Below are 26,452 nucleotides of genomic sequence, written 5' to 3'. Positions count from 1 at the left end.
ATCACAGAGGTTCTGCGCGTCAGGAGCTTGTTGGCATCAACGTGTAACTCTTTCATCATTGGACACCAACAACTGCGTCGACTGGTGCCAACGCATCCGCCCGCCCCCCCCTGATTCTATAACTCTCCAGAGATGAACTGGACTCTAAGCAATGCGGCACGGAGAACACGTCTCCCTCCGTTGCCAAGCTCTTCTCTATAGCCTTTTATATCGATCAAAACTTTTCGGAAGCCCCGACCTCATAATATGACAAACGTGAAAGGCCCATTCCCTTCCCTCCCCGAATTAAGCGACCAGAAAGAACCAAGATAGAAGGGTCCTCCACAAGTCCTCGTGGAAGGGAAGGGGTCATTCATTCCATTCATGGACACATACAGCTGACCATCTTTCACACTCCCCGCTTCTCCCCCGCCCTCCCGTTAAGGAGGGCCACGCGACCGTTCCGCGCTTACCGGGGGAAGGCAGCCTTGCCAGCGGCCTTGGCGGCGGCGAGCGCGCCGGAGAGGCCGAACTGGGAGGCGACGCCCTCGATGCGGTGGGTGGCGTTGAGGTTCTTGACGACGACAATCTGGAAGCAGGTGGCGCTGCCCTGGCGGGAGGCGATGACGGACCAGGCGAGGAAGAGCTCCCAGATGCGGTACCACTTTTGGCCGTACTTGGCGTTAACGGTCTCGGAGTTGCCGAGCCAGTTACGGTACCAGCGCCAGAGGGTGCCGGAGTAGTGGACGCCGACGGTGTCGATGCTGTGTATCGCGTATTAGTCTTTTTTTTTCTTGCGGTTCATGATGAGGGACGGTTGGTTGTGTGTGTATGATGCTTACCTCTTAATCTCCCAGCCGGCACTCTCGAGGCAGCCGACGTAGTTGGCGAGCGGGGTGGAGGCGTCGGCACCGGGGAAGATGTGCTTGTTCAGGTACAGACCCCAGATGAAGTCCTCGTACTGCCAAGCCTTGCGCAGACCAGAGAGCTGGACGTACATGGCACCGTCGTCCTCGAGCATGTCGTAGCACTGGCGGAAGAAGGTGGTGAGTCTGCGGATGCCGACGTGCTCGCCCATCTCGATCTGGGAAATCTTGTTGAACTTCTTGGTGGGGATGTCGCGGTAATCCATGCAGAGGATGCGGCTCTGGGACTCGGGGACGCCGGCGCGGCGCAGGGCGTCGTTGCCCCAGGCGGCCTGGTTGCTGGCAATGGTGGCTCCGGTGACGTGGGCGCCGTAGTTGACGCTGGCGAACTTGGCGAGGGTACCCCATCCGCAGCCGATGTCGAGCATGGTCTCGCCCTCCTTGAGGCCGAGCTTCTCGCAGACGATGGCCATCTTGTTGTCCTGCATCTCCTCGAGCGTCTCCTCGCGGGTGATATCGGAGAAGATACCGCTGGTGTAGACCATGCGGGGGCCGAGGAAGTACGAGTAGTGGTCGTTGCCCTTGTCGTAGGTGGGGCGAATCTGGTCCTCGTCCTGCTGGCGCGAGTGGAAAAGCACATCGGGAGCGAACTCGAAGAAGATGAAGTAGAAGAGCGACCAGGTGAAGGCGAAGTTGGACCAGTCGTGGCGGTACTCGAGGGCGTCGAGGAGGTCGCCGTTGACGTCGACGAGGCCCTCGGTGTACAACTCGGCGAAGGTCTGGATGGGGACCTTGTTGCGGCCGCTCCAGCGCTGGCGGTCCTCCTGGTTCTTGAAGGTGATGTAGTGCTCGACGGGGCGGCCGGGGAGCTTGGCCTTGTCGTTGATGCGCGGCGCGAACCTCGTCGAGACGGTCCAGAAGCCGACGAGCAGCGGGACGACGAGGAGGACGAAGAAGAAGATGAAGGTCTTCAGGCCGCCGCCGAAGATGCGCGTGATCCACAGGGGGACGCCCAAGAGGACGGCTGCCAGGAGGTAGTTGGAGAAGGACTCATTGCCAGGGCCCTCGGCGGGGAGAGGAGGGTTGTTGATAGTAGGGTACTGCGTGGGAGGAGGAGGTTGGTTAGCCTGGACCGAATTGAACTGGAGGGATTTTCAGACGGATTGCGAGAGGTCAATCGAGACCGAGTCGCGCCAATTGACGCGATAGGGTGTCAGAAAAGGAAAGAGCCTCATCCGGGGGGTTCAAATTCATGCTCATACTCACGTTGGTGGTCTTGACGCCGCAGTCCTCGTTCGTCGCGAACTTGGAGGGCTGGGCGGCAGGGGTCGCAATGAAGGTGATATCACTCTCGAGCTCGGCGCCCTGCGGGCGCTTCTCGGAGGCCATGATTGAACACGGTGGTTGCTTGGAAAGGCAAAAGAAAAAGAAAGCTCACGAGTTTTCCGATTTCACACGGCTCCTCGATTGCTGTTGTTGTTGCTGTTGTTGTTGCTGTTGCGTCTTCCCACGGGGGTTGGTTGGAGATGGGACATACGTTGGAGTTTTGGAGGTGTGGACAGATTTAAGAGCTGGGAAGCTCTGCAATGCGACCAACGGAAGCGGGTTTCGGGGCTGGGGGTGGTCGGCCACACCTCCTGGTCACTGGTCAGTCTAACCAGATTGCAGGCGTTTCTCGGACACCGCAAATATCCCCCGCTTTTGTGGACAGGTTTATCGCTTTATGCAGGGGGGCCACTGATGGAAAAAAGGGGACCACGCCGCACAGGACTGGCTGGCGAGGCCCTGGATGGGGTGAGACACCCCTGCGGCGATGCACCGCCAAGTCAGTTGAGGCCACGAAGTCTCCCGCCAGAGAGGGACGAGGGGGAAAAGTCTTCACCGCCCGCCTCCCAGGTTTCTCCTTTCCCCAGATTGCCAATCTTGCCTGACAAGATAGGGATTGTCTGGATGCTCCAAACCTGTGCTGTTTGCTGTTCGGGTTGTGGGCATCGCCAGGCCGTTCAATAAAAATCACCCCCTATCTTACCCAGGCACCTACTCTGTACTCAGGTTGCTGCTCCCTCGGTAGGCAACTGGTAATGAAGGAAGCTGAGCAGAGCCAATCAGCCAAGCGATGATTGCTTGTCTCCGAGCCAGCAAGACCATCAATCTTGATACTCTTCGTCCCTAGACACGTATGGCGTGGTCTTAAAATAGGCTGTCAACGAACTTACCTTGGTGGAATTGCCCATCACATGCTGCTGTCACAGGAAAGCTTGACCAAAGTGTAATACGCAACGGTGCCACCGATCCGGTCGGAGACTTTATGGGGCACTGGTGGGCGTCTTACCGTAATTATGGATACCGGATCATCCGTACCGGCGAGACAGGTACCCACTAAATCAGCGACAGTACCGGAAGTTGCGGCGCCGCATATATGGGGATTCGAGAATGGATCCCCGGTGCTGCCGGACGCATGCACTTCAGGCATTTGCAGCTGCAAGGCCGTCCAGACCAATTAGATTTCAAGCCCTTCTGGTGGGGCGAGGGGATCCGTAAGTCAATGGCAGGGCGTACACTACCAATTGCCGACGGGCGCCGGACTAAAGGCCGTCACCAATTGAACTATAATATACGCCTCTTTCAAGCAGGCTTTTGGAGAGAGTGCATAAAGGAGTAGTCGATACAGGTACGTTCCAAAACAGAAAAGGAAGGGGGAAATCACTTCATTCATTCGTCGTCATCTGTCTCAAACCGAAGAGACCACACCGCGCAAATGTCTCTCTCCATCCACGAAGTGGCCGCCAGCGCCGTCCAGGCCCGCGCCCGCATCCGCACCCACATCTACCAGACGCCCCTCATCCCCGCCCGCCACGCCGGCCGGGACCACAACGCCACCGTCCTCTTCAAGGTCGAGAACTTCCAGCTGACCGGCTCCTTCAAGCTTCGAGGCGCCACCTCCAAGATCTCGGCCCAGCCCGCCACCCCTACCGCCGACGGCGACAACAGCAAATCCAGACTGATCACCGCGTCCTCGGGCAACCACGGCATCGGCGCCGCCCACGCCGCCCGCGCCCTCGGCCGGGACCTGACCGTCGTGCTTCCCAAGACCGTCTTCCCCGCCAAGCTCGACAAAATCCACTCCTACGGCGCCACCTCCATCCTCCACGGCGCCGAGACCGGACTGGCCGAGCAGTACGCCCAGCGGCTCGCGGCCTCTGGGAAGTACACCTACATCTCGCCCTACAACGACCCGCTCATCGTCGCCGGGCAGGGCACCATCGGCCTCGAGATCCTCGAGCAGTGCGGCGCCGGCGGCGTCGACAACGTCTTCATCTCCATGGGCGGCGGCGGCCTCGTCAGCGGCATCGGCGCCGTCCTCAAGGCCTTCAGCCCGGGGACCAGGGTCTACGGCGTCGCCGCCGCCAACTCCAAGACGCTGGCCGAGTCCATCGCCGCCGGGAAAGTCCTCGAGACGGAGCACCGGCCCACGCTGGCCGAGGCCGTGGCGGGCGGCATGGACGAGGACTCCATCACCCTTGCCTTGGCGACCGCCGTCGTCGACCGCGTCGTCGAATGCGACGAGGAGGAGATCGCCGCCGCTATGAGGAAGATGGCGTTCGAGGAGAACATGATCGTAGAAGGTTCCGCCGCTCTGGCTCTGGCGGGCTTCGACAAGGTTGCCGGAGAAGTGGCAGGCCAAACGAGCGTCATCCTCTTGTGTGGAGGTAATGTAGACCAGGGCGTCGTCAAGAAAGTCATATACGGTCAGTAAAGAGGGTGATGTTACAAAACTAGGGCGCAACGGAATGGCTTGCCGAAGTGCCGGTCTAAAATCCAGCTGGATCAGGGTTAATGACGTGTAAAGAAGCTCATTTCAAGTGGCAGAAAGCAGCGTAGACAACGACACAGACGATGATGCTGGGAAAATGTGTCGAACGGCTGTAGATATGAACAGAATTATCTACTGGTTACAGATCGTGTACATTGTCGGGAGCTTCCCAGCGTCCCGAGTCAACCATGTTTAGGTCAATGAGACCTAGGCGAATATGGGGATTTCTACCAACTCCAAAACACCATGCCAGATTTCAAATTCGCCTCTTACATCCACATCAAGTTCCGGCTCTGCCTCCGATTCTGCTGCCACAGTGGCCTCTCATCCGCCACGTCAGACTGCTGCCCGGAGGACGCCCCGGCAACGGCGCCGGCGCCGTAGGGATTCGCGCTGCTGTTGCCTCCCGAGCTCACGGCGCGGTGATCGTCGTGTCCGGCGGGAGTGACAGCGTCGTTATAGCCTCGCGAGAATTCTTCCATCTCGCTCTGGTGAGTCAGTGGCATGTCTTCGTAAATAGACCGGGACGCTCCCGATGCGGAAGCTCCGCTGGCAGGATTGTAACCCCCGGGAGTAGAGGACGGCGGCGAGTTGGCTGACCTGCCTCCCGAGATGGAGGTGGTCGTGCCATGAGCGCCGGGCATCATGGCCGGATGGCCATAGCCTGCCTGATCAAACATGACCTCGCCGCCCGGCACGGGAGTGAAGTCCTTCGGGTTGGTCTGCGGGCTGGACTATGAGTTAGCATCTGTTGCCCATGATGTGCACCACGAGAGGAGAGGGTCAGACTTACATGTATGACGTTCCCTTGCCAAGACCAGGACCGCGCCGCCGGTTTCCACGCTTGCGCTTGAGCATCCAGAGAGCCACCGAGACAATAGCGACGAAAATGGCGGCACCGGCAATGGCTCCGCCAATGACGGCTCCATGTCGTCGCAGTGCTGCCTCAGCTGCGCCTGGCGGCGGGGCAGCGGCGCTGGAGGTCGGTGGTTGGGTCTGTGTAGTCGTCGCTGATCTCGTCGTCGAAGTCGAGGACCGCGATCTGGTTGTCGATGATGTCGAGCTCGTTGTGGAACTCGTCGAAGACGAGGTGGATGAGCTGCTGCTGCTGCTGGAGGAGGAGCTGGTAGACGACGAAGTCGCTTCAATTGTCACGAGACCCGAGATGCGAGTGATGGCAACCGTCGTGCTAAGTCCCGAAGCAGTGGCGAACACAGAGGTGCCCTGGCTTGCCGTGCCGCATCCATACTGGTAGGCGCCGCCCTCGTAGGCATTGCGGTAGCACACGTTGTCTCCCTGACATGTGAAGATGTACGGATTCGATACCGTCTGAGTGGGACTGTTGTTATCAACGCAGCTGGTGTACACGCCCGTCGTGCAGGCGGCCCCGTTCGGGCAGCAGCCGACTGCGGAGGCGGAAGCGTCCATGGCGCAATGAGATCCGGCGGAGCATGTCGCGGGGAGGTTCGGGTCACCACCGAGGTAGCCGCAGACGGTGTTGGTACTGCTGTCGTCCTGCCTCCTCATCATGCCGAGCCATGGCGCCGGCGTGGCCAGTGGCCAGTTTCTAACGTCTAGCGTGCGTAGGGCGATATGTTCTTGTGTTTGGCGAGGAAAGGCGCCAGCCTCAGCGAAATTGAGGACATTGCTGAGGAGCAGAATCGCCGATGTGGGTGACAACCGCCGACTGAACAACATTTTGAAGCTGGGGCTGCTTGCCCACTTTCACTCCCTGGCCGACCTTTTGTCTGCTTTCGATCTGTTGACTAACAGGTCGATGAAATTGTTGTTGGTTACGATGAAGTAGGTTGCTCGCTTGGCATCTACTAGATCAAGAATGGTACAGAGAACAGAAATAAAACAATAACAAGAGAAAGAGGCGGGAGACGAGCGGAATAAGGGACCAGGGTAGGCAGAAGGAAAGGAAGGAGGAGAAGAAACCGTTACTTGACAGAGAATTGGGCAATGAGGGTGTAATTTAGATCGGAACAGGGACCATGTGGAGGGGCACATCCTCCGGGCCCCCGGGGGGCGACGCCAACAAGGCTGACGTTGATTGGGGAGCTGTGTTTCAAAGATCCTTCGATCGTAAGCATGCGCTCTTTGGCAACACCCAGAGAAAGGGCCCCCAACATGCAGAAGGGGAAAGCATTGCTCTACCGTCGTATCACGGCTGCAGGTTCGCGGCGCTCGGGGCGTTTCCGGAGGGTGTTCTGGAGATCTCCTGGGATCGCTGCAGTCTAGAGACATGTTGCCGTGAACCGTGGCGATGAGGCAAACCCGCCCGAGACCAGTCCGTGCGGATCTGAGAACCTGGGAGTAGGGAATAGGCAGCCACACGGCGAGCAGCTTGGGAGCCGTTGCTGGACAATGAGAGCCTAGCGTAAACGGGCTACGTCAAGGAAAAGAAGCGGGCAGTCGAGAGAGAGAGACAGCGCTGCGGAAACTTTTCCATCCTCTCTCTTCATATACCAGCTGGCCACACGCCTCGACTAACCAGTCCCAAGGCTGACCCTGATGGCACAATTGATACATGATGAGAATCTGGCCGGGAACGAACTCGTGATGGTCAGAAGGAGTGATGGTGCTGTTTGCTGCCTTGACTGGATTGGCCGCAGGCTTCTGCGCATTGCTCCCGCCCCCTCTGCAGGAGCTGACACAGGCACAATGCAGGTTCTGCCACAAGTCGCCCAAGCTATGTTTCTAGTGTTCTCGGTACGAATACTCTTCTGGTAAGCGACGCCCCTTTCGCCACGGTCCACGGGGATTGTAGGTTTGTTTGTCTTGGGGACACTCCTGGCTTCTGCTTCTACTTCGTCAGGGAGGCCAACATGTCAGGGACTGCCAATACTGGCACGTTGGTTCGGGTCCGAATCAACAAGGATAAGGGCCGAATGTAGGAGGGTCCGAAGACAATCGTTCGATGGGGGATATTGGAGGGGCTTGGGACCCCAATGGGTGGATAGGTTTGGAAGGAAGAGAGAGAGAGCGAGAGAGACAAGGGGGAAAACTGGCGAGGCATGGTCGTCCTCGCTTGTTGGCGCTGCCTCCACCGAGCCCGATCCTTCGGACATTACGTGATTAGTTCGCACTGTTTTTACGTGCTATGGACAACGCTTCTACACAGTGAAACAGTGTGCTTCTATGACCCGCTAGCGGCAGTCGGGCATCTTTTTTTAACCCGGCGCTAACAGTGGATTCTCGGTCCGGGTGGGTCCCCGAGGCGATGCCCCAGGGGCCCGTCCAGGCAGTCGACTGCCAAGGAGCGTAAGGTACGTGTAGGATTCTCATCCCATCCTGCGATGAACATGGCCCCCCCTTTGCTCCAATTGCCCAACTTACAACACTACCTGACTACTCACTTGTCTCTTCTCGACAATAGGAATAGGAATGCCGGGTCCAACGCATGCATGTCTCTGGAAAGCAACGCCATGTCGTTTCATGATGAGCCGTCGAATAGCCCGATTGGATCGATGCAAGTGAGACTAAAAGTCTTACCCTCGGACGTTACACGGGTCCATCTTGACTGACAAAACGCCCAAGCTGCGCTCTACGAATACATCATGATGATTGACGGTACATCACAGAAGATCCCACGCCGGCGGCGAATGTCCATCCTTTACGCTTGCCCCCTCCCGGTGGCGCCGGCCCTGTCACCGCTGTCATGCTGATCCGTCGCCGGCGATCTCTCTTCCATGATGACATACTCGCCGTCGTCAACCTCTATGCCTGCTTTCTTTTCGTTCTTCGCGGCCTTCTTGGCCAGCTTCGACTCGCGCTTGGCGGCGTTCCGATCGAGTTTTGCCTGTTTCTTCTCTGCCCTCGACGGCCGAGGAAACTCGCTATTCTCCTCCCTCAGCACAATACCCGGGTGCACGGCGTTGAGGAGCACGAGCGCAAGCACCATGGGCAGTGCGTCAAGCCCGAACGCGTAGTTCTCGTTGGTTAAGATGGGATTGTCAATGTCCGCTCCGGGCCCGAACTCGACCAACCGAAAGATGATCCGGATCTCCGTCAAACGTCAGCTCGGTCCCGTTCAGAGTCCTCCCTGTCACACGTTCCTCACGCCACGCAGGTACGAAAAGAGAAAGAAGAACAAAATAGCTTGCAAAAAAACTATTAAAAAAAAAGACTCACCACGATAAGAACCAAGACCACGTACACCACCCACACCATGGCCTTGATCCGTCTCACATCGAGGTCGAACCTCTGCGCCCGCCGCATCTTTACATAGAAGCGACCCATCAGCCCGCAGAAGATGACGATGAAGCCGAGCTGCAGCCCGCAGCCGCTCATGTACACATGCTTGCCAATCCGCAAGATGGGGTCGTCCGGAGAGACGTCCGTGTTGGACATCATCGCACCGCCGGCCGCTTGCACCAGGAAGCAGACGACATCTACCGTGACAAATATCTTGGTGAGCGCCGAGGCCTTGATGCCGGCCACCTTTTGATCGGGCAGTATAAAGTAGACGAGCCTGGCCGACAACATGTAGGCGAAGGCGTTGATCCCTGTTATGCGTATTGTCAGCTCGACTTTGCGCTTCGAAGAACATCTGGCCAGTTGGTGAAAACAAACACAGCGGTGCGAGGAGAAACAAAAGCTGTCCACCAATCTGGTATCCAATCTCCTGTTGGTTTCGGGAGCCAAGAGATCGGAGGATGAAGGCTGCGCATTCCCATGAAGCGCCCATGGATATCACCCAGCAAAACCTCTGCGGTTGTTGTCAGCGGGACTCAGTATGCCGAACAATCGATTCAAGTGACCTTTCTATGAACTACGGCTTGTGTAACGTGTGCGACCAGCGACAGCCCAAAGATGACCGCAAACGCCAGATTCCCTTCGAAGCTAGGATCAAAGGGATAATAAGAATTGCACGCGTCGATGGGCACACTACCGTATTGGCCCGGAACCGCTGTCGTGCACGATGGTCGCGCTCCGGACGATGTCGCGCTTGCGACTGAGGCTGTGTTGGACGTTGGCGTCGAGGAGTGTTGAGTGGCCATGGCTATTTGGGTGTTCGGTGTTGAGGTTGTCGTCTCGTTCCACCGGAACCCACGTCTGAAGTTGCTGGCATTTTATTCTATTCCCAAAGAATACGTTCTCCGAGGTTCCGGGTCCAACATCATGAACGCAGAGTGAGGCTCGGCCTCGTAGTATTCGTGGTTTTGCAGGCAGTCAGAGGACCCGCCGCGTCACCGAACTTAGCCCCCGAATCCTTCGAGAACCAGCACAAGACAGGCCACTCACCCATTGGACCAGTCTCCATAGTCCCGACTGAGCCGGGCGGAACACCAAAGTTCTTTCGCAAAGCCCAGTCAGCCCCATGGTTCACTGTTCAGAGCCATATCGCGGAATGAGGCTCGTTGATGCATCGTGACGCGTCTCGACCTGGACTGCGTCGGCTCTGGGGCTGATGGGGGGTTCACAATAAGGACAAGACGTGTCTGAGGTCTCGCATACTGGACCACGAACGATGCATTCAAAGACGAAAACAAGTGTTTACTGTGGATACTAGACGTGCTTAGTTGTCTACTTGGTGCGCTTTGTGAGCCGCGACTGGATGATGGAATGCTTGTTTTGGCAATGTGAGGTGAGTTCATCACACATACCACAAAAGCATGACTCTTCTCTCAGAAAGCAAAGAGAGATGCAATAGGAACACTGAGATTCCTAGCTGGATGACACCGGTTTTCATTTTGACAGCAAAAAATCTCATATTGTCCTCTTCATTCATGACGGTTAAGATGTCGTGCAGGACCTGTCATCAGCGTACGCCGTACGATGAGATTCACGATAAGACTGGAGCGAGTGAGTGGGATCTGCGGCCGACAGAGACGACGCACGGGCCAATGGCAGTCAGTTGATCCGACCCCGCGACGGCCCCGCTGAAGTCCCCGTTTCCAGTAAAACAGGACCCACTTCACCCCTGTTCGACCAGCAACAGCGGCGGCATCGTCCTCAGGGTCCTCAGGCTCGGCATCCCTCTTTTTTGTTTACAGCTTCCTGCCGCCCGCAGCTGAGAGGAGCGTGTTTAGTGTACCGTGTTTTCCGTGTACCGTCTGCAAGTGATTGCATCACGCAGGTCACCATCGCCGACTTGCTGACCACCCACCCACCCAAAGCTTTGGAGCAATTGCGTCGGCTCCTGACCCATTGGCCAATCCCGGACGAGTCTGCTGCATAGACCCAAGCATCGCCGAAAATGCCCATCCGCGTCAAGTCCAGGAAGCTGCCCAAGTCCCGGGACCTGAGCCCCGTGTCTTTGCACTTCGACTCGTTTGAGCTGCCCGAAATCGAAACGGACGATGTTTTCCGAGATGTCGTGAAGAAGCTCTCTGTGTAAGTTGCGCAAACGGCCCCTCTGTCTCACCGCTCGACGAGCCAGCAGTACGCGTCGAGACCACTTCACTGACGGCCCCATTCAGATACTTTGTCGATGTCATCGTGCTGCCCAGCACCTTTGAGCAGCTGCGCACGACTGCGGCCGGGGAGCCGTTGCGAGTATTGGTCGACCACCTCAATGCCACTTGCACCAATCCCGCCATTGTGAACGCCCTGCTGTGAGTTATCCCATGGTGGATGTCGCCTCCCGTCGCCCGAGTCATCTCACGAGACAAGAAGGTTTCTGACAAAACTCGCAGCGCCCTCAAATGGCACTATGCCGTGGACGAGTCCGAGTCCAACAAGGGTCTCTGCGAGGCCCGCGCCAACGCCTGTGAGATTGTCGCCTGGCGCTTCCTCACCCGTCTGTCGGAGCGTGAGGCCGTCGACTACTGCCTCTACGAGATCCCTGATCCCAAGGAGCCGCCGACGCCGCCGCCCAACGCCGACATCGAGAGCAACGAGAACTCCCCGTTGCTGTCCGGCGGCAGCTGGTCCGGACGCAGCAGCCGCCGCGCCTCCATCCGCCCCGGGAGCAGCGCCAAGCGCTACCAGCTCTTGTCGTCCCTCTCGAGGCTGACCATGAGCATGCACGCTGACCAGGACGAAGACGAAGACGACGACCCGACCTCGCCCTTTACCAACCTAAACGCCCTCGAGATCGCCGCCGTCGCCGACGCCAAACGCTTCCTCAGCCAGCACGTCGTCCAGAAGATCGTCACTGGCATCTGGAACGGCGACATCATCTTCTGGGACAGCCTCTCGGTCCACGCCGAGAAGAAGCCCCGCTTCTACAACGCCCACACCACCGACATCTTCTCGCGCCTGAGGGTCCCCAAGTACCTCAAGGCCTGGGAGGCCTTCTTCTTCTTCGTCTTCCTATGCCTGTACTACTCCGTCCTTGTCGAGCAGAACACGGAGCGCATTACCCACAACGAGGTGGTTCTCTACGTATGGCTGGCCGCGTTCCTATACGACGAGCTCAGCGAGTGGGCCGATGCCGGGACCATCTTCTACGCAACAGATGTGTGGAACCTATTTGATATGATCATGATAGGCATCGGCATCACGTTCGCCGTTCTGAGTAAGTTGAACCGCCTGCTTTTCCCTCTTGCCCCCCCCACACCTTCCTCCCCCGCATCGACGTCTTGACTAACTGACACGCCGCGCAGGGGTCATCGGCATCGCGAACCACGACAGTAAAATGACGGACACGGCCTTCAACGTCTTCGCGCTCGAGGCTCTCTTCATGGTGCCGCGCGTCTTCTCCCTCCTCAGCCTGTCGCCGTACTGGGGCACGCTGATCCCGTGTCTCAAGGAGATGGGCAAGGACTTTGTCAAGTTCATGGTCCTCGTCGTCATCATCTACCTCGGCTTCCTCACGACCTTCTCCCTCATCGGCCAGGACGCCTACACCTTCAGCCACATGACCATGATCCTCACAAAGATCTTCTTCGGCTCCTCGTACGTTGGCATCGAGATCATGGACGACATCGACAAGGTCTTTGGCCCGCCTCTCATGATCATCTTCATCATCCTCTCGTCCTTCCTGCTGATGGGTTCTCTGACGGGTATGCTGTCTAACTCCTTCTCCCGGGTCATTACGCACGCCCGCGAGGAGTATCTCTACGTCTACAGCGTCTACGTGCTTGAGGCCTCGACTAGCAACCGGCTCACGCACTTCTACCCGCCCTTCAACCTCATCGCCCTCGTCATCTTCCGGCCCCTGCGCCTCTTCCTCCCCTCGGACGACAAGTTCCGCCACAGCCGCATCGTCCTCCTCAAGGCCACCCACCTGCCCATCGTCGGCATCATCCAGCTGTACGAGAACATCCGCCGACGCGTCATGCCCGACGAGTACGCCGGCTTCAAGGGGCCGCGCGGTGCCACGGGGGTCACGAAGCAGCGCTCCCGCGGTGCTTTCCAGGCCAACCGCCCGACGTCCGGCTACCGTCCCGGCAGGTCGCCTCGTCCCGAGGAGCACCACGCCTCGCACCTCTCGTCGCGTCCCCACGCCCGCGCCGCTGAGGCCGACGACATGGACGCGCCCTCCGTCGTCGAGGTGCGCATCTCGGAGCTCAATGACAAGATCGATAAGCTCACCGCGCTTGTCGAGGCTCTCCAGCAACAACCCGGCTCCTCCCCCTCCCCCTCTTCCTCCTCTTGAAGCCCCCCAACCCCTTCCCTCATGATGGTCTCAAGACAAAGAGGTAGGTCACCCCTGCTACACCTGGCTCAATCTTTTGGATTGCTGTCGGGACATTACATGTGTTCGCGTCCGTGTTGATATTGAGAGAACTCCGGTTGGCCTATTTTTTTCTTTTTCATCTGCATTGCCCAGCGCGTTTGGCTTTGGGCCCGGCGTGCATGTGCGTCTTGCGTGTCTATCTGGATCGAGATTTGACGTGTGAATGGGTATCGACTGTAGTGTTATCTTTTGATGTGGTCTCGGTTTTTCTGGCTTTGTGTGCATATGTGCCTGCCTATGCGGTTGAGACGACAAGTGTGAGATTGGATGTATCAGCCGGGCGTTTCCGATACTGTTTTCATTTCCCGTGATCATACTTTTGGTGGAGGGATTTCGGCAGTTGATCTGCCGCCACCTCAGCAAGCAGCTTGGTAATGTCGATATGGGTTGGAACGGGTTCGCCAGACTGTACGTAGCGAGAATCAAATTTGGCCTCGCAAGACTTTCCCCCCACCGTGACTCCCTCTCGCTCGTCTTCTGTTTGTTCACAAGCATTGGGAAACGATGTCGGTAGGCGCCCGTAAAGCTCGGCCAGTTGCGCTTTGCATTGGCCGCCAACCCCGCCCCGAAACGCCGATGGCGGACAAAGCAAAAGGAAGAAGGAAAGAGAGGGGAGAATCCTCACACTGGATGTCGCTGAACCCCCAATATCAGTTTCGCCAAAATCGCAAAAATGCAAAAGATGTAGATACTCTCGCATCTGTGACGATGTGACAAGAGTGGGATTCGAACCCACGCCAATTACTTGACTAGCACCTGAAGCTAGCGCCTTAGACCGCTCGGCCATCTTGCCTGAAGATTGTTGAAGAATCCACTCTGGATAATGCATTATGTTGCGTGAGAGTTGTGGAGACGCGCGGAATGGGGGAACAGCTTGCAGCCACGCGGGTGGGTGGGTGAGTGGTGTCTGGGGTCGGATGCGCCCGGGTTGAGTCCGTCTCTTTTAAACCGATTTCTCAAGGGGTGCTGAAATAACCGTTTACCTGTAAGCGATTACAGATTGATGCCTGCTCTCCCCGTTTCTTCCTTAAAATAAGTCAAGACCGGTAAAGTTTCCGTCGATGCTGCCGAAGCAGGCTCTCTCTCAATCCTCCTCGTCCGACACGACGAACCAAGCGACCATTACCGGGGGGGGGGGGGGGCGAGGTTACTGATGATGTCGCCGGGATAAGAGCAAACAAGCCATAACAGGTAGATTTCCAACTCAAGTTTCCAAGACAAGGCATGATAGTGAGCTGGAACAGAACCAAGTCACTAAAATCATCAGTAATCTTAATGGTTTATATTGACTAGGAATGGAACGTCTCCCCAACAACGCATATACACGGCAGGGAAGGCTGTTGTCTTTGTCAAATGATGAGACCGTATAAATGCCGTGAAGAGAAGACGCAGCAAAGCAGACAGAGACAATGGGTTGGACTTAACTCAGTCTGACACCCTAACTAACTCCTAAAACCTCCAATGCTGAAGAACTCCATACAACACCTAAAAACTGAAGCACAGCATCATCTCATTTGTATTTTAACCCATTGTCTAGCATTGTTTGACGCCACGCGTGCATAGTCATGCCCATACATCATTCATTCTGCACGCCGCCCAGCCTCTCAACCAAAGTCGAGAGCTCGAGGCTATCCGCTCACCCTCTTCTGTCCCCATCATCTTCTAAAAAGTTTCTATCTACAAGGTTCGTTCCATTCGTTTGTCCATTCCAACGTGCCTGCCCCTTTTTGTGTGTTTGGGCTTCATCGCCATGCCGGGAACATTCCCAGCTAAACATCGGAACGCTATATATACCTCTTGGAGAGGCTGACGAGAGGGCAATTGCGCACGCCCATTAAAAGTAATATCGCTTCCTCAACGTCCTCAGCCGCGCAGAGTTCGGCGGCAGTTGCGGCTGAACCATACTCGTCGTCGACGGCGTCACCGGAGATTCCTCACCGCTCGGCTCGGCCGCTGCGCTTTCCTACTGGCCCGCTGCGCTAGCGAGCTCGTTGAGTTTGCCCTGCTCCTCCTCGGTGAGCATGCCATACCACTCCTGAAAGTTAGCCACGTTCTCGCGCGCCGCGCGCATGAAGAACTCTGTCAGATAGGCCTGCGTTTCGTCGTCGCGCTGGCGGGCGCCGGATCCCTCAATCAAGGACATCAGGTCCGCTTTGGTGCCGCCCAGGCTAAGGTCGAGCGTATCGGGCTCATCCTCCCAACCATCATCCTCGTTCTCCTCGTCGGCGAACTCAGCCGAGGCCGCCAATGCCGCGGCGTTGGCGGCGGCGTTAGCACCCGAGGCGGAGAGGAGCTCTTCGATCAGGACCTTGAGGATCTTAAGCGAGGCAGGGATGACAGTGTATTGGTCGGGACCTGTTCGTTAGGTCAGTGTCCAAGTGAGTTAAGCCGCCGATGGTGACTCACTGGCTTTGGCGCGTGAGCGCGTCATGATTCTGCCATCGTTGCTGCTGTTGACGATCAAGTCGCCCTTGACCATGGTCTGGGCAAGACGGGGATCGTTGAGAGAGTAAAGCTTGGATAGAGCAATGACGCTGCAAAGGTCAGTCCCATCCAAATAACATTGCATAGAGACACGCCACTCACTTCTGACGAATCTCGTCGTAGCCGGCGAAGCTGACAGAGTTCTCGAGCCACTTGCTCATCACGACCTGCAGGCCCGTGTTGTTGTGAATCTGGATCTGGCTAAGGAATTCAACAACGTCGCTGGCGCCAACCAGAGACAGCCGGGCAAAGACGAGTATCAGAGACTGGATGAACGGGGCAGCCTCGGCGGATGCGAGTCTGGTGGCAACAGCCTGCAGCAGCTGGGGCAAGAAAGGACCGAGGCGCTCTTGGCCAGCCTTCTCGACGAGCTCTGCCGCAAGACCACCGACTTCAGAAGCAGAGTTATCCTCGACAGAGGGGCCCAGCAGACGGTCGATAATGTGGAGGCATACCTCTAGGCCCGATCGACCGCTCTCGTCATGCCAGCCAAAGACCTGGTGGTGGTCGTGCATCAGGAGGTACTTGACAGACTCGGCACCAGGACGGAGAACCTCGCCCTCGTTCGACTCCATCAGGAGGCGGTTCAACTTGGGAAGCGTGGCGGCGACGAAGCCAGCAGGCAAAGGTTCCGAGCCGTGTTCGACGAGGGCAGTAAGCAGCTCGGTGGCGACAGTCACGAGCGGATCATCCTGGGTGACATTGGCCGTGTTGAAAGCCGCCGTCAACGTGGGTAAGATCTTGGCGCAGAGAGCAGTGTAAGAGGCGGTGTCGGACAGGGTGCGCACAATCTCCTCAAAGGCCTCGCAGATAAGCATGGTGGCCTGGAAGTTGGACGCGCCGAGCTTGGCGACCAGGAAGAGGAGGTCAACTGAGGGAACATCCTGGGAAAGCACGATTCTGGTGTCCATGTTAATGGCGGCGCGCAAAGACTCGGCAAGAGTAACGAGAAGCTCGTCGGCGTCCTCCATCTCCTCAGGATCCTTGTTCTGCATGTACTGGGCGATAGCGTTAATGATGGGGACCTGGCGATCTGCCGTCACTCTTCCAGAGCGAATGAAGCCATCGACAGCCTTGATGCAGGCCACCTGGACAACCTCAGACTCCTCGGAGGTGATGCATTGAATGATGCGGTCGAGAAGAGCGGGCGGGGTCTGGGAACCTCTGGCCAGGGTGCCCCCAACGAGATAACCGCGGGCCCTCAGCAGAGGCTGCTCGTTCTGGTTGACGGCGTAGTCGACAAGTCCGAGGTAGGCCTCGGAGAGTGCCTCGGGGATGGGTTTCTCCATGTCCTGGAAGTCGCTCAGGAGCATGTTGAATAGGTAAAGGGAGGCCTCCTGGCTTCTCCACGACGAGCCGTCGCCCGGGAAGAGGGTCTTTGTATAGCCAAAGAGTCCCTCGACGGCCTTCTCGCTGTACCATTCGCCTAGCTTGATGAGAAGGTCGCCAGAGGCGGTGCGGGCGGTGTAGTTGGCGGTGACGGAGGTCTCCTCGGCAAGGTAGAGGGAGCAGTCAATGTCCCACAACTCCTCCTCTTCGCGACTGATACGGGAGTAGCCGACCACCATCTTCATGACGTCGACCATCCAGGGAGTCTCCTGCGCCGAGGCGTGAGCGGCCAGCTGGGCCTCGAGCTCAGCCTGGACGGGCGGGGCACGGAAGCATTGGTTCAGGAAATCCAGCTCCTCGAGGATTAGGAAATCCAGCGTGTAAGGCAGGTTGTCGGCGTCTTCGAGGCGGCCCTGGGCCTCGTGGCCAATGTAGAGGTCCTCGTGAGGCTTCTGCAGCAACGACAGTTCTTCCCATACGGCCGTGAAGAGGCTGGTGCTGTGCGGCAGGAGAAGGTGGGGGAAGACGGCCTTGACCTTGAGAAGGGTCTTGACGACTTGCAACTTCATGGCGACGATGGAGTTCCAGCTCTCGGGCTGGCCGTGGGTGAGCTCGACGGGGGCCTCGGGCAGGCGGGACTTGAGAACCTGGGCGAAGAAGGGGTTCCAGTCCTTGAGAGCTTCCTCGGCGAAGCCCTTGACCTCCTTCATGTGGTCCTCCTTGACAATATCCATGAGGTCGAAGCACGATCGGAAGACAGAGATGGCGAGGGCGCGCAGGTTAGGCTTCCGGCCTTCGTTCAGGGCGACTTCGGTGACAGCCTTGACAATATCACGCGCCATAGTGAAGAACTGATCCTCGCTCAAGCTCTCATCGATAATGTCGCCCAGAACTCGGAGGGCGCCGTGGAGTTGCACGTCGGTGCTCGTGGGGATGACGCCCAGGACGGTCGGCAGGAGGCTGGGCCATCGTTCGGGAAAGTCGGCCGACGCGATCTTGCCGATCACGTAGCTAGAGACGGCGGAGGAGGTTAAGTTAGCAGAGCGATTTTCCTTCACGGGATTATTCTCTTGAGTCGTGGCGTGTGCGTCGCTGGTAGACGTCGAATCTGGTGGATGTAGGGCGGGGAGAGGGAGACGAGCGCACCACCATACCTTGCCGAAATCTTCACAAGCCTCTTGTCCTCGTTGCTGAGGGCGATCTCGAGCAGGGTGTTCCGGAGCTGCTCGCGCGCGGCGTCGGAGATATCGACCGTGGGCTCACCGGCGTCTCGGTCCTCGGGGCTCCAGTTCCTCTCGATGAAGAGGCGTAGGGTGCTCAGGGCGGCCTGGCGGATGGCAGTGTCGATGGAGTTGTGGTTGGCGATGTTGGCCAGCGAGGTAGGGAAGGCCGGATTCGCGCGGGCGTGCTTGAGCTCGATCTCGGCCTGCTGGCGGGGGCCCTGCTCGGAGCTCTGGGTGCTTGCCAGAAGCGAAACCAGCTGGTCCTCCATCTTGGGGCGGGTTCAGCGGTGGTGTGTAGTCGTGTTCCGTGACTCGCACGCGATTTCCGTCCGCGGGCTATCGGCTATCTTTGGCGTGCTTGTGTGTGTGTGTGTGTGTGTGTGTGTGTGTGGGTGGGTGGTGTCGGCCAAGTCCGCCGGGTCGTCACAGCAAACCGGATGCGCCAGCAATCGTGTTTTGTGTCGAAGGCAGGGGAGAAAATGAGACGGGTAGGAGAACTGGTTCCGCGAGTCGTTGCCCAGTGAGGCGAGATATGGAGAAAGAATTGGAGAGAAGGAGGACAGAAGTAGAGAGAGGCCTGTGACTGACTCAACCTCGGGGCAAAGGTAAAGCGGAGGAAGGAAAGCGGTGGGTGCGGCGGAACAGTGCTTTTGGTGTGGACTCTCCGTGGTGGGTTGTGCGTGTGCGTCTTTGTGTGAGAGTGGGTGTGTTTGCGAGTTTGTGTGTGGTGTGAGTCTCGCTCTCTGGTGATGTTTCTCACTTTCTTTTTGGCGGGGTTGTTTCCTTTACCGTTTAGACACGGGAGTGGGGCCTTTCCAATAGGTACGAGGTACGTACCCAAGTATTTGCAGCCAACTTGCAACGTCTTTTTGGGCTCAATTATCTCTATGTCTGAACTCTGTCTGCCTCGGAATAGGTATGTATCCGTAAATTGGATTTGCGACCTCACTCACACTTCCTGTCTCCGAGTCTCACAAGCCGCGAAAATTGTACCAAACGCAGTGGGTTTTGAACACCACTCACTCCGCGCGCCACTCTTTTCCCGGTCGTTTATCACCTCCCTAGGCTGCTGGATACCCAGGTAACTAGTGTCCCGTTGAAACAAATCCCGACCGCCAACGCTTGCCCGCCCAAGCCGCTTCGACGCCGCCGCACCTCCGCCGGGAAGGAGGGGTCGACCGGCAATTTTCAGGTGGCAGGACCAGGCACACGCGCGAAGAAACATCGGGGCACGGGCCGCCTGGCGCCTCCAGCAATGGAACCCTTCACTCCCCCTCACCCCCTCGCACATTCCCTGAATCACTCGTTCATGTTCCCTCCCCCCCTGCTTTTTGCTATCCCACCTCCAGTTCTGCTTAGGTAATTACTAAACCCAATTCTTCGTGACGGTAGGGGTCATCGAACCTCTCTATGTCTGGTGTGGGTGGCGGTGTGTGAATGTCCTATCAGTTGGTGGTATACACAACCTACCTAGACAGAGCATTCACAGATACTAAGCTATCCCATACGTAAGTGGAAGTGCATCCAAGCCCCTAGAACCTCGATCAACCCAGCCCAACGCGCTGGTTAAATTGGACCACCGTTCATGACACAACGAACTTAGAAAAGAGAGACGGAGGCGTCCTTGGATGGAAGCGGTGACGGGACGTGACAAACACTTGCACGTGGCCCGGGTCCGTCACCCTTTTTCACCGCCGTATTCTGTTCCTGATCCCGCCGTCCTGGAACGCACCAAGAAGAGCCTATCCCTCAGTCCATGCCACATATCATACGCTTGGACACAATAGCATCCTATCGGTCCCTCGAACCAAAACAAAAAAAACCCCGTCCCAACTTGGATTGCTCACATCATTTTGTCATGTCACCACTGTCGGAGAGGTGAGTGCATCATCTTGCTTCCATTCATCCAGTCCGTACGATAGGCACTATACACACATTCAATGACAGATTCTGTTCAGGCCGTAGCCGCCGTACTGTCCACAACGAGAGTATCCTCTACACACGTCATTACGTGCAACATACCACATCCCGTTCATCTCCCGTTCATCTCCCGTTCATCTCCCGTTCATCTGCCCATCCATCCATTTGTCCGTCAGTACAGTCGAAGCCAAATAACCATCCTATCCCATATGTCCATCTGGACTATCTATCGACCTGCCTGCTCTGCTATCCACCAGCATGCCCAGGCCCAGTCAATCCTTCTCCCAGCCTGTTGATGGGCCGGTATCGTGTGCAAAAAGACAACAAATCAGTCCGGTAAACAGTGAGTTTGTACAACCGAAACCCGGACTCGCTCGCATCGCATGATCCTCCCCCAAAATAAACCTCCGAAAACAAAACAAAAACGCCACAGGTCCATTCCCACTATATTGTACACACGGCCGCGAGGGCGGCGCGCGCACACAACACACACGCACTCACATTCTGTACCTTTTCTGCCCTACGCCGGCTTTTGGTCTGTTCATGCCCACGCGTCAGCGCCCTTCATTAACGTCCGGAGACTGACGAGCTCTCGCTTCAAACGCGCGTTCTCCTTCTTGACCCGCGCCGTCTCCTCGCTGTGTTCGCGCAGGCTTCGGATGAGCTCCTCCTTGTCCTCTCTGCCTTTGCCCTTGAGCGCCTTGACGATCTTGCCGAGCTCGCTGTTGAACTTTTCGTACATGAGCTCGTTCTCCGCTGTCGACTCCCTGTACAGTTGGTCGATGCTCTTGACCTTGGTCTCTGACGCCTTGAGCGTGCTCTCCATGTCCTGCTGGATCATGGATTGGCGATCTGTCAGCTCCGCCATCATACTCGGGATCCGCTCCTCGAGCGTCTTGACCGACGCCGTGAGCTTGCGGAGGTCTAACGTGTTGGTGCGCGTGCCGAGTCCCGAGTTGACCCGCGACATTTCCTCCGCGATCTTGGAGAGTTCTGATTGCAGCGACGCGTCGACGTCCTCTATCGCTTTTTTCTCCGTCTGCAGCCGCTCACGGAGTTTTTGAGGCGACTGCAGACGGAGCTTGCCGCTGCCTGGGGGCTTGCCGGGACTCGTAGAAGGCCGCGGAACTGAGTCAGAGGATTGAGATCCCACTGGCCGACTGGGTCTCAAAGTTGGAATGTTGGACGTAGACAGACCTCTAGCATGTCCCTTGGGCGTGCGACTGGGCGTGTTTTCGCGGTCGGGGGGCGCGGGCGGAGGTGGTGAGAACATCTCTGGCAGGCTTGGGTTCTCCTTTTGGCGAGGCGAGACCATGCGAGGCGACCGCAGGCTCTGGGACGTCGGACTTATCGGTATCCTAGAGGGCGACGGTACCCGTGGCGTCGAGTTGAACTTCTCTGACGTCTGTTTGTTTATCCGCAACGGCATCAAGGCTTCCTCGATTTGCTCTCGGGGGTCCGTGATGATAGCTGCCTCTAGAAGGCCTCTCAGGTCCGACAGCGAGCTTCGGCGCTTCTTCTTGGAAGACTTGACGGGCGTCGCCTCGACGTCGGGCTCCCCGATTGTCTCCAGGCGCATATCGAGTCGCTGCGAGCTGGGCGGCCTCGGGTCCTCGTCGAATGCGCCGGCGATGGGCGGCCTATCTCGGGAACCAGGCCGCCTCAGCTTGTTAGGTCCGGGTTGCGCGCCCGAGTCGATGGACCTTGCCCGCGATGATGTCATCTTCGATAGACTAGAACTCGAGGCCGCATCGGCAGAGGCTGGGTGACGACCGTGTTTGCTGAGCGTGCGCCAAACGGATGGACGCTCCGAAGAGTCGTTCTTGCTGTTCTGCCGGAGCAGAGAGTCGAAGCCGAACTTGCGCCGGATGGAAGATGTGTTTGATGTGAGCGAACCATTGTGCGACTTCCCGCTACGAGAATTCATCGACTCAAACGCTTGCTGAACGGTGAGGTTGACGCCAAAGCCAGCATCGTCAAAGATCCTGTCGCATTCTTCTACGAGGCGGTCCAGTAGGTTGATGTAATTCTGCGCCGTGCCGTCCGAGACAAGGAGCTCAGCGAACGACACTGTCAGGATGCCTCTATCACCATCGTTGCCGCAGCCATCGAGAAGATCGGCGAGCAGTTTGATCAGAGCCGTGAACGCCCTCTGGTTCTGCGGCGCCATTTCTTTAAAGATGAAATTGACAAAATCGGCAAAGTTGCCGGGAACCTGCCGGTTCATTCGCTCGAGTAACGTGTCCAGGGTTTGCTTGGTCATGATGGGGCCCATCTGCTCGCCCCATGCGATGCGGATAAACTTCTCGAACGCAACGAAGATCACATCTGCGCCCAGCTCGGAGGAAGCGTCGAGGTCAAAGGGACTCTCGATCAGCCGGTTGTAAAGTTCGTTGACCAGAAGCTCATCGGCCACGGACCGGTTCAAGAGCATTCTGCCAACGATGCTTCCCTTGCGTGCCTGCAGACTAGCAACGTATCCAGTAAATGTCTGTTCCAACCGCACGAGCGGGTTTTCTGGGCGGTCATCCCCTCCCATCTTGATGGCGTCTCTGCCTTTGGCTGAACCGAACACAGAGCCCGCCTCGCTGGTAGGTCGTGAGACCGGCGGCGGAAAGACGTTGGTCACTGGCGTTCGGCTGTGCTTGGGCGGGCTGTGTGCTTCGGTATTGGTGGAGCCGCCCCAGATGCTGGAGAAGAGCCCCTTGACGGGTGATGAGGCGAGAAAGGATCTCGTCTTCTCTGCTCTCGTCATGAGAGGGAGGCCCTTGAGGACTTTGGTATAGTAGGAGACCAGCGCAGGCGCCAGTCGCATGTTTGCCACGCTGAACTGCATGCTGAGTAGCTGAATAACTGCGTATACGGTTAATTTTGCGTTGGATCCAAGAAGTGGGCCAAGCCAACTTACTTCGTCGGGTGAGCGTTGGCAAAAAGTCATCCAACGTCACATCGTCCGAGAATTGCTTTCCGTTCAAACCGGCAGTCACCATCGTTACCTTCTTGAGGTCGCCGCACTTGACATTGACAGTGATCTCGACTCCGTAATGGCCGATCGGAGCGCCCTTGGTGCCCTTCTCGTAGTCGATGACGACGCGGATCGGCGCAGGCTCCCTTCGACCCTCGATCAGTTGGTCAGCGCCTTCTTGAAAGACGGCGGCAAAGATGCCAAAGTTGTTGTTGTCCGGCATCCTGATGGAGCGCAGAGTCCAAGAGGGGTCCTCGCGCTCCTTTTCCGAAAAGCGACCCTCGACGCGGGCTTTGACGATATCTTCCGTCCACTTTGACGCCCGCGTAAAGGACTCCTCAAGCAGAAAACACCTCGACGTGACCGCAGTGCCTGTGACCCACTCTCCAGCATGCGCTCCCTTCATCTCTTGTGTCGAAGTCATCCAGATAAGCCTGCCGTCCGTCGACTCGGTGAAGCGCACATCGGCAAGGCCATGCCAGCCGGTGAATGCGAGCTCGTAAGTAGGCTGACCACCGGCAGCATTAGTCATGGATAGGAGAAGCCCAGCTGCTGAGGGCTTATCGATTTCACGCAGAAGGTCTTTGCCGGTCATCGGCCTTGAACCCAGCTTCTTCAGAATGACCAGACAGTCCGAGAATAGGAGAAAGATGCCCGCACGGTCCGCCAGCTCTGGTGGCTCCAACATTTGGTAGGGCGCAGGAAGCTCGACGAAGTCGGCCGCTAGAATGAGTCTTCCTCGAGGCTCGAGATCAAGAGGCCAACTCTCAACCATGTTGCGCAGGCGATTCGTCACTTGTGGCTTATCGGGGATGGGCTCGTCCATCGAGCAGATGTTTGTGATGATGTCGCGCGCTTTCAGCATCGGCTGCAGCGCCGGATGTGTCATGGGAAGGCAGGTAACGATTTGGTCGATGAGTAGACTGTATCGCGGAAGACGCTGCACGGGCTCGATGAGGATGGAGCGGACGGTCTGCTCGCCGGTCTGGAGGACGCGTTGACGAAAGCTGGATTGCTGGTCCAGGAACGAGTTGAGAAGCGTGGGAAAATGCTGGCTCGCACGGATGTAGTCTTGGTAGCAGTCGGTGAATTTGGGAAACCATTCGAGGAAGACCCTCGCGATTGCCAATGCGCCGCTGGGATCCTTCGACTTGGAGGGGGACCCCATTCTTGATCCTGTCAACACGACAGTCGTCACTTCCATGTCTTTGACGGCCTCCTCCTCGGTTTCGTCCATGACATCGCGCAGCTCTTGCAGAAATGCCGAATTGACTTGCAATATCCTATCGGCGGATCTGGGAAACAGCCTCTCGAGCTCCTCCTCCGAGGGACTCAGGCTGGCGGGGTCGCGGTGTCTCGCAGATTGTCTGAAGTCGTCGGCAATGTGCTTCACCAGCTCGTTCAGCTTCAACACATATCTCCCCTCGGTATCGACCAGTTCTCCGAGCTTCATTCTCAAATCCACCTTCTGATCCTTGGAAAAGGACTTGCTGCGATTCAACGATGTCGGCTTCGAGGGTGCCCTCCGCAACCTCGACGTAGGCAGGAAGACGGGTTCCCCCAGCAGCTTCACCAGCGACGTGTATCCCCCATATTGGCGTAGGGTCGGGTCAAGGAACTCGTCCTCGTCCTCGGGCACCTCATCCAAGTCCTGGGGTTGCAGCGGTATAATGGAACCGGGGGGCATAACAAAGTCGAGGTCCACGTTGCTCAGGTGCTGAGTCTGGAGGGAGATCTGCAGGGTCTCGAGGACCTCGGCGGTGTTTTCGCTCCTAACCATGTTCTTGGCGAGGTCGGCGGCGTGCTGCTCACCGAACAAGGCCGGGCCGCTTCCCGGGCGACGCCCCCTCGTGGTCGGATAGGTATTCTTCAGGTGGTTTTTGACGACCTCGGGCAGCTCCTGGAAATACTTGTAGAGGCCGAAAGCGAGGCCGCGGTAGGTCTCATCGCCCTGCCATTCGCGCGGCAGGTGGTTGACGACGGCATAGAAGGGCGAGTTGGGCTGGATGGTCAGGCGCGGGAAGGACTGGAAGCCGGCGGGGCTGTAGACGTGGATCTGGACGCGGGAGCTGTTGAGGGTGTAGTTTGCCGTGGTGGAGGGACCATGGAAGAGGAGGACGGGCAGGTGTCCGAGGAGGGGGTCGGCGGCGTGGTAGAGGGTAAGGTGCTCGGCGGGCAGAGCCAGCTCTTCCGTGACACGAACCATTGTCGGGGCTTGGCGGCGATACGGTCGGTCGGTCTGTCTTTCGGTCGCTCGTTCGGTCGGTCGGTCGATCGGTTGCGTGGTCTCGTCAATAGGCCTGGGTCATTGCTGACTGGCTGCTGTATAAACCACACCAGGAACAAAAAGAAGGCGGAGATGTTCGCAAAGATTGGTAAAAGAATGTGATGTATAGTCGTGGGTGCGTGTTTGCGTATGGTTATCGATCGCGTCAGGCGCAAGTCGATCCCTGATCGAGGTCGAGGTCGAGGTCAAGGTCGAGTGGCGGTCGAGGGAGTTCGAGTGTGATAGCGGCAGCGGCAGCGGCGATTGATCGCGATGCGACGGGACGAGATGCAGGAGAGCGAGTCCAATAGGGAACGAACACCAACAACAACAACAAAAAAGAGTAAAAGAGAGAATTAGGGGTGGGAAAAAGAGCGTGATGAGGGAGAAAAAAGTTGGCAATTTGCCAGGCTGGCTAGCGTGACCGGAGTTGGACAGATAAAGATTGCAAGCCAGCAACTATCGTGTGTTTATTGCTGTGTCGGTGTGAGTTGGCTGGCGTTGAGCTTGGCCGGGGGGTGTCGAGTCGAGAGAGTCCGTGTGTTGAGGCAGCGACAGCAACGCAGCAGCGGCGGGGGAAACAAGAAAGACAGTGAAGCACAGTGTTGGTGGGTAGGTGGGTACCTAGGTAGGTCCTGCGACAGCGGCGGTGGTGGGCGTGGTGTGGTGGGGAGGCTGGCTGGGCTGGGCTGGGCTGGGCTGCAGTCACCTGTGGATTGTGTACAGTAGTCCGTGGGTCCGCCCTGTGTTGTTGTTTGTTGTTTACAGTATGGCAATTAAGAGGTGAAGCCCAATCCAAGGTAACCTTGTAAGGCAAAGAGCCCTGGTAAGGTATGACGGTCGGTCTGACGGACAGTGTGGAGGCGAGGAAAAAGAGCAGAAAATAGGGTGCAATCAACGGTATCCGTGGCGATCCCTGGGATTTAATTTACCTCTTATTGTTGAACCCTTTGTTGATCTCGATGCAGTCCCTG

General features: G+C 57.4%; 7 protein-coding genes across 7 annotated transcripts; 2 read left to right on the top strand and 5 right to left on the bottom strand.

Annotated features, from left to right (window-relative positions):
* Positions 1-2: 2 nt before the first annotated feature.
* Positions 3-2,405, bottom strand: CDEST_10705 (Putative S-adenosyl-L-methionine-dependent methyltransferase superfamily). The gene is made up of 3 exons (XM_062926861.1): positions 2,112-2,405; positions 822-1,945; positions 3-743 (listed from the first exon to the last, which is right to left on the bottom strand). Exons 1-3 carry the CDS (start codon positions 2,232-2,234, stop codon positions 449-451), a joined length of 1,542 nt encoding a protein of 513 aa, XP_062782912.1. The 5' UTR covers positions 2,235-2,405; the 3' UTR covers positions 3-448.
* A 1,106-nt stretch (positions 2,406-3,511) lies between these two features.
* Positions 3,512-4,603, top strand: CDEST_10704 (Putative serine/threonine dehydratase, pyridoxal-phosphate-binding protein). The gene has a single exon (XM_062926860.1). The coding sequence runs from the start codon at positions 3,604-3,606 to the stop codon at positions 4,600-4,602; it is 999 nt and encodes a 332-aa protein (XP_062782911.1). The 5' UTR covers positions 3,512-3,603; the 3' UTR covers position 4,603.
* Position 4,604: 1 nt separating this feature from the next.
* CDEST_10703 (uncharacterized protein) lies at positions 4,605-7,607 on the bottom strand. Its single transcript, XM_062926859.1, has 2 exons — positions 5,453-7,607; positions 4,605-5,388 (listed from the first exon to the last, which is right to left on the bottom strand). The coding sequence occupies exons 1-2, from the start codon at positions 6,355-6,357 to the stop codon at positions 4,929-4,931; spliced, it is 1,365 nt and encodes a 454-aa protein (XP_062782910.1). The 5' UTR covers positions 6,358-7,607; the 3' UTR covers positions 4,605-4,928.
* Positions 7,608-8,278: 671 nt separating this feature from the next.
* CDEST_10702 (Putative RTA-like protein) lies at positions 8,279-9,665 on the bottom strand (the record flags this gene model as incomplete). Its single annotated transcript, XM_062926858.1, has 4 exons — positions 8,279-8,668; positions 8,797-9,170; positions 9,238-9,373; positions 9,426-9,665. 4 exons carry the CDS (start codon positions 9,663-9,665, stop codon positions 8,279-8,281), a joined length of 1,140 nt encoding a protein of 379 aa, XP_062782909.1.
* Positions 9,666-10,661: 996 nt separating this feature from the next.
* Positions 10,662-13,725, top strand: CDEST_10701 (Putative Ion transport domain-containing protein). The gene is made up of 4 exons (XM_062926857.1): positions 10,662-11,001; positions 11,088-11,222; positions 11,304-12,127; positions 12,216-13,725. Exons 1-4 carry the CDS (start codon positions 10,865-10,867, stop codon positions 13,208-13,210), a joined length of 2,091 nt encoding a protein of 696 aa, XP_062782908.1. The 5' UTR covers positions 10,662-10,864; the 3' UTR covers positions 13,211-13,725.
* A 1,009-nt stretch (positions 13,726-14,734) lies between these two features.
* On the bottom strand, positions 14,735-19,061 carry CDEST_10700 (Putative importin-beta domain, armadillo-like helical). The gene is made up of 4 exons (XM_062926856.1): positions 18,259-19,061; positions 15,878-18,115; positions 15,698-15,825; positions 14,735-15,646 (listed from the first exon to the last, which is right to left on the bottom strand). Exons 1-4 carry the CDS (start codon positions 18,594-18,596, stop codon positions 15,255-15,257), a joined length of 3,096 nt encoding a protein of 1,031 aa, XP_062782907.1. The 5' UTR covers positions 18,597-19,061; the 3' UTR covers positions 14,735-15,254.
* An 874-nt stretch (positions 19,062-19,935) lies between these two features.
* CDEST_10699 (Putative DH domain-containing protein) lies at positions 19,936-26,219 on the bottom strand. The gene is made up of 2 exons (XM_062926855.1): positions 23,156-26,219; positions 19,936-23,100 (listed from the first exon to the last, which is right to left on the bottom strand). The coding sequence occupies exons 1-2, from the start codon at positions 25,416-25,418 to the stop codon at positions 20,789-20,791; spliced, it is 4,575 nt and encodes a 1,524-aa protein (XP_062782906.1). The 5' UTR covers positions 25,419-26,219; the 3' UTR covers positions 19,936-20,788.
* Between the last annotated feature and the right edge of the window lie 233 nt (positions 26,220-26,452).

This window comes from Colletotrichum destructivum, chromosome 7 (assembly GCF_034447905.1).
Source record: "Colletotrichum destructivum chromosome 7, complete sequence".
NCBI classification, from domain to species: domain Eukaryota; kingdom Fungi; phylum Ascomycota; class Sordariomycetes; order Glomerellales; family Glomerellaceae; genus Colletotrichum; species Colletotrichum destructivum.
The sequence above is the reverse complement of the archived record's forward strand: the minus strand, read 5'-3'. Positions and strand labels throughout refer to the sequence as shown.